The following is a 6,596-nucleotide window of genomic DNA, read 5'->3' as shown; positions in this document are numbered from 1 at the left end:
TTATTCGGGGTAGAGAGAGAGAGGGCAGACACTATGATAAAAATGTGAATATTTAAAAGCAAACATCAACCAACAATGCGATCGCTCTAAAGATCGCTATTTCACGCTCCCGATCGTTTTATCTCTACAACACAATCTCAGCCAGTAGCTCAGCTGATTATCGGCCGACGTTAAACGATGCTAATTGCATCTGATTAACCAAATACACTAAAGTTATCGTTCGTACGACGTGCGACTCATTCCAATTTTTCTACCATACCGCATGAAATGAAACTTGATGACTCGAATCGAGATCATCTTCATACGGGGGAAAACCTTGAACTTCTCGCTGCATCCGGTACGAGGCGGATCTGATCGAATCGGGGGGACAAATCAAATATTGGATCAAACGTCGATGAGTTTGATTGAGCAAATCTTCCTTCTTCGTAGGATGTACGAATTAAAACAAAAGGGCTTCAAACGACCGGATCTGACCACCCGAAGGCAATTGACACTTCGGTTAAAGTTTGAGCTCCTTCTCCCAATGCAAATGTAATGCCCGATCGAGTTATTTGGCTACGCAGTACGGTGCGTTGCAAAAACCAGATTAGCCAGATGCGAAACGCAACATGCCGGCTCAATGACGACACCCAAATCCAACAAAATGGCCAACAAACAACAAACGATAGTTTGACTGGCCCCTGCCCACTGCTGGCTCGGTTCCGTTTTATAAACCGTGTATCTTTATGGTCCAATTAAGTTGTCGCGGGACGTTTTGCTTGCTGTTGGTGGTGCTGCTGCTGCTGTCGCTCTTGAGCTGTCTCTTCCTCATAAACGGTCGACCTTGCCGCGTCGGTCGGTGCAAATTTTATTTCCCAAAATTTGTGTCCAATTATGAATGAAGAGCAAACATCGGAGCGCGGTGCGGGCTCGGAGATGGATGCAGTTGAGCATTGCATTCCCCTGCTCGGCTACTCGGTCCGATGGTGCTCTATCTGATTTGTATTTATCTTCCATCCGTCCGCTAAATCCAGGGTGATCAGCGTTTCCATTCTTTTCACCCGGAATTTGACGATGATCCGGTCTGTATAAATCATCTCATAGCTTGCCCTCCCAATCCCACCCTCCCAAAGCGAGTTGACATTTGGCTTTCCGCGATCACCAAGGTGGCTCAATCAAATAACCTGTCAAGATGCATTTGATCGTTGCATCGATCGTGACGCCACCGGCACAGCAGGTCACCCACATCAGGTGGAATTGGCGTTCGTCCGAAAACGCCTCGTTCTGTCTCCTCTGTTTCAATGTGTCAATATTGACGCACGGCTTACCCTGGTGGGCGTTTATGATTCCTCCGTAGAAAGCGTTCGTGTGGTAGAACTTTTATTTGCGCTTTAGAATTGGCAGAACTGATTCAATACTGCCACTGAAGAGGCAAATGTGCGATCTTGGGGGTGGAACGAAGTGCGGTGAACATTAAAATAAGACCAATATTTGAACACTTTTTTGCAGTGTGTTTGTTTAGCGGGCGCGAAAGGCTAGCTCATTGTGTGTGAACAATCGTGCCCCTTCTCGGTGTGCGAAAACGAGCCATTGATTAAAGATATGGTTTTATAATTGTCTTCTTTCCTTCGCCGGTCAATGAGTTGGCAATTTTGAGAATTGGAAGGCATTGTTTTTATTCGGGATGGCTTAAACTTCTACAACATAGTTTGGTCTTCAAGATCTTGTTGCTGCTACTCAAATAACTACTGCAAACATGAGCAAGCTGTTGGCATCCAGTCATTACCGATAAGTATTTATAATTAACAAACTATCCATTTCGTTCCAAAAACTATCCAAACGTTTTGAAATTATTTCGATAATTGTTTTATAATAATTTATCATGCCTTTACAAAAATAAACATATAGAATATAGACATATAGAAGCTTCTATAAGCGCAAAAAGGACAAATTCGTTTCAACAGTATAGGCTAACTGTACCAGTATTCGGCAGTGTATCTGTTTTCGGCAAGGTAACTAAAAACGTGTAATTACGCAAAAACGCGTTAAAAATTGTCTCATTACATATTTTTAAAACAGAAATTTGCTCATTTGTTATTCATATACGAAGTTTCACATCATTTCCTTCCATATTTTTCAAAATATCAAACAAAATGTGCAGAGCTCAACATGTTTCGGCAGATTTGCTGTCAGCCAATAGTTCGGCAGGTTTAATCATTAAGAGAAACAGAACACTAAAACAATGAATGTGTGGTTATTATGAAAGATTCTATGGTAGCAGAATTTATTCTAGCCCGCTAGGAAATTTAAAATCACAAAAAAAAATAATTATTCACTTTAAATGCTGCCGAAAATAGGTACACGTTGAATGTTGATTTTTGACAGATCAATGCTGTGGGCTCCTGTAGAAACTTGAAACAGTAACACACTTTTGATTTTGCTGCATATTCAATTATAACTTGATAAGAAAACTGCAATGCGTATCTCGACACATAAAACGACATTTGTTGTATCAAATATCACCAATTTTACTATAAATAATCAAATAACATGAGAGAAAAATAATGATTTGTAAGCCAGTCGGAGCCATACTCTAGAGCCGTCAGGTAGGCTCATTTCTCCAGTGCCTACTTTTTTTTAACTCAAATCAAAATGACTGTAAAAATTGCCAGCAAAATGCCCAAGATGGGCAACATAAAATTAATAATTTAAGTACTTTTCAACACAAATCTTAGGAAAGTGAGAGTGTAAAATTGTTTCAAACATTTTTGTCTACCTATTGGCATTAATTAAAACATTTACCCGTATTCGCGTTGGCGAAAATAGGACCAAACTGTCGAAAACGGGAACAAAAACAGTGTTTCCATTTTCACGAATATCTCTAAAAAAATACATTTAGATCGGCAAATAAAAAATAGCACAACATAAAGCGATAGTTTATCGTTCAAAATAACGTCACTTTCATGAAAAGTAATAAAAATTGTTAATGTACAAGCCGTTTTTCTGAAACTACTGCACTAACCTGTCCAATACTAGTACATTTACCCTTATTTAAATCCTTCAGCATTGTGCATTGACGTACCCCTCGTCGTTGAACACAACGTGTAGCGCGTTGCATACTTTTAGGCGGTTTAATTTTGAACCTCACATCTTCTCCATAAACTCTTCCGCTGTTTGATCCGTTTAATTCAAACATTGTGAAATTCATAATTACGTAATTGAACGGTTTATTTTCGCGATATCTTTGCCGTAAACAACGTGTTCTTTGCTTCTTAAAAACAATTCCCCCCGATGCACATAGCACCAAAGATACATGTACCAGTTAATCTTAATTAGCTTAAACATGCTCATTTATACCATTCGCATCGTACAACGCAAACACGTCTGCACAAGAATTGCAATCAAAAGGCAATTTCTTCTTAATGGAACGGACTTTCAATAATTCTCTTTCGCTTCGCTGTTTCGTACCTATTTGCCTTCATTCGCGCTAACAAGCCACCGTTCTGCAAAAGACAAAGAAATATCACTACTTTCTTTCATTTCCCCGATTATCATTCCTTTCGGTTCCAGGCGTACCAAACTTGCAAACTATTTGAAAGAATTTAACAAGGTCCTATGATTTCTCTCTCTCTCCCTCATGGACGTATAAGCACAGCAAAGAGTGGCAGAAAAAATGGTGTCTCAAAACACACGCACGACGGGTGGTAGCCCTTGTGTGCATTTCTTTAATTGTGGCAATCAATTATCAAACAGAATGCGTCTCGATTGCTGGAGTAGAATTTTTCTCTATATAGGTCAACGAGAGAAAGAGAGTTATGTCATGAGCGGAGCTTTTAATTCCTTTTTCGTTTTCTTTTACGTTATGTGCATAAGACTGGATTCAGTTTGTTCCAATAATTGGGAAGAGTTGCCCGCAGAATGGGAAAAGCAAATTAAAGACAGTAGGTCAATCAGCTTAACCTACTTAATCATCAGTTTAGATAGTGAACTATTCTTTCTAACCTGTTGGTACTGTTCAGACGTAGACGAGCAAGTAGAATTAAATGATAATATTATAACATTTAACGCCGGTTTTATTTCATTTCCGATTCGATAACAAACAGTTCAACAACGAAATTCAATTTTTCTACTTAAGCCTATTGCGTGGTGAAATGGTGATCCAATGATTCATGGCTGTCCTGTCCTGTCCTCTTGGCACAGGACCTTCAATGATGAATGATGAATGTTGGCTAATGACGTCCAAAACGGTTCCAAGTTTCCAATCCCAGCAGCCACTTAGTGCTGTCGCAGCCGAGCGAGGGTGGCATCGAGCGCCTCCAGACTGAAGTCCTTCTGGTCCTTGGGCGGGTTGGCGCGGATCTGCTCGAGCGTCTTGAACACGTGCTCGGGCGTCGGCGGCGGCGTCGGCAGATGGTCACCCTGCGGCTGGAATCCGTTCTCGTCGGCCACGTACACCACGCGGTACAGCACACCATCGGGACCGGTGTACGAGAAGGCACCGTTGGCGTTGTGCGCTCCGAGACCTTCCTCGTGGGCGGCGATACCGTTGCTCGTCTCGTAGCTCCAGTTGTAGTGTCCATCGTCCTTCAGCACATTCTCGTACGCCACGATCTGGGCGTGTGCGTCCGGGTTTTGCTGGTGCGAGTAGGCCCGATCGAGCGGTCCGGCGGCAACGGTGGCCACGAGCAGGGCAGCAGCGAACACGAAGCGGAACATTTTGGAAGGTGTAGGAATGCTCGTTGCTGAAGGCAGGCTTGTTGTTGATGGAAGGATCGTTGTTGAATGATGACTTTTGACCGAATTGTTTCACTTTATATACATCGCACACGCGCTGGACCTAATCCCTCCAAAATCCTATGTGTGTCCCAAAACGCACTACCCAAATCCTTACCCAGTATTACGAGATTTGGTTGCACGAGACTTAAGACCAACGGTCCGAAGGATTGACGAGGTCAGTTTTAGCTACGGACCGAATGGTGGACCTGTTTCGAATCGTTGGTGTTGGGCTTCCTTTCGAAATTGTGTTTACCCTCACGCACGTACCCACATGCATGCACACATACACACGCACCCATTCAAGTGTAGATTAATCGAGTTTATAACACTCCAAAACGAGCCACTCGGGCAGGGGTGTTGCCTAGCAACAGCCACTAAGCTAATGAACCGCTCGGGTTTGCTTCGTTCCTTGCGTATAAGGAAGGGCGAAGGATCGTTATGATAAGATAGAGTGCCGATCATATCGTAGTACAGCTGGACACACGCATACAAAAAAGCATTCCATTCCACGTTTGCCAGACACTTATACAATCGTTGCTCCCTCTCTCGCGCGCGTGCAATTTCTTGCCCATTTTGCATCACTTGAACCGACAAAAATTGTGTTTCCAATTCGACCTGCTGTTGGTCGTAAAAGTGGAGCAGTTCTGTTTTTTTCTCTCTCTTCTCTGGGCGGCCCACAAACCTGCCACCCCGTGCGCAATAGAAAGACTTTACCGCCTGGCGTAAGCGACGAACCCTTGTCGTACGTTTTCGGGCGTGTCTCGCGCTGGTAGATGGAAAGGACCCGCATGTCTGGAACCGGGTCAATGTCAATGGTTGGCGAATTTTTTAATTATCCCGCACGGTTTACGCCGGTCCGGCCTGGTAGCGGTGTGGGCCGGTTCCGTGCACCAAAGTGACCGCCCGCTTCAACATCGTGTCCTGGTTGGAGTGTGTTACCAAGCCCAGCATGTGCGCCGCTGTTCTGGGAAGGGCGACCAGAAGGGTGGAACCAGTTCGAAACGACCCCCAAGATTTTGCCAATTTTTGCTCGGCCACATGCCGGACCCGCATACCGGACGGTGGTTGACCTCATAGGTGACGACTCAAGAAGGCTGCCGAGCGGACCATGGCGGACGCTTTGCGGTTTGGGATCGATTAGCTGGGCCAAGCTGTCAAAAGCGAGGGATTAAAGGGAGCGCACCGGATTAGCCGGCGAAGGTCAGTCGTGTTCCTGTCCAGGCCTACGCCTGTGTGTGATATATCTGCCGACACTTTAGCGAGCGGACGACTTGTGTCTATACGCTTTTCGGTGCTTTCAAAGCGCATTTCGAGTGCAGCTCTAATTGGCGGTGCTTGTTGGTGATGTTTTGGGGGCAGAGACGGAGCATGAATTGCGCGATGATTGTTGATTAGATCGGACAGCAATGTTTTCGCCAGTTCGGTAGAGAGGTCAATTTGTTGAATTAGCGGAGAGGTACAAGGTACACAGCGGGACACAACGAAGGCTGGTCTAATTGTTTGAGTGTTAATCTAATTTCAGCCAAAAACTTGTATTGTTGTTTTGCTCATGTAGCAATCACAATCGAAAACAGTGAAAATGAACATGTTCGTCATACTCTACAACCAAAAAAGAACGGATTTAATTCTTAGTAATGATTTCATTGGAACAGTGATAGAAAGGTTGAAATTGGACTTTCAGTTTAAGCTTCTAATTTGAAGACAAATAATTGAATTGTTTCCAAAAATACAACTAAACATATAACATAGCTTGACCAAACATCCAATAGAAATAAGGCCAGCTTCAAAAAAGAGTTAGAGTCACACAATAGATCATGAAGGTGTCAGCTCGTGCTCGGTGT

The 6,596-nt window shown here is 43.6% G+C and overlaps 1 protein-coding gene across 1 annotated transcript; it reads right to left on the bottom strand.

Annotated features, from left to right (window-relative positions):
- Window positions 1-4,031: 4,031 nt before the first annotated feature.
- Window positions 4,032-4,776, bottom strand: LOC1276147 (cuticle protein CP14.6). The gene has a single exon (XM_315457.2). The coding sequence runs from the start codon at window positions 4,693-4,695 to the stop codon at window positions 4,255-4,257; it is 441 nt and encodes a 146-aa protein (XP_315457.1). The 5' UTR covers window positions 4,696-4,776; the 3' UTR covers window positions 4,032-4,254.
- Window positions 4,777-6,596: the final 1,820 nt, after the last annotated feature.

The sequence above is a fragment of the Anopheles gambiae genome, chromosome 2 (assembly GCF_943734735.2).
Source record: "Anopheles gambiae chromosome 2, idAnoGambNW_F1_1, whole genome shotgun sequence".
NCBI lineage: Eukaryota > Metazoa > Arthropoda > Insecta > Diptera > Culicidae > Anopheles > Anopheles gambiae.
The sequence above is the reverse complement of the archived record's forward strand: the minus strand, read 5'-3'. Positions and strand labels throughout refer to the sequence as shown.

Coding starts and splice junctions, on each gene's coding strand:
- LOC1276147 (XM_315457.2), bottom strand. CDS start 4,695: ATGTTCCGCTTCGTGTTCGCTGCTGCCCTGCTCGTGGCCACCGTTGCC.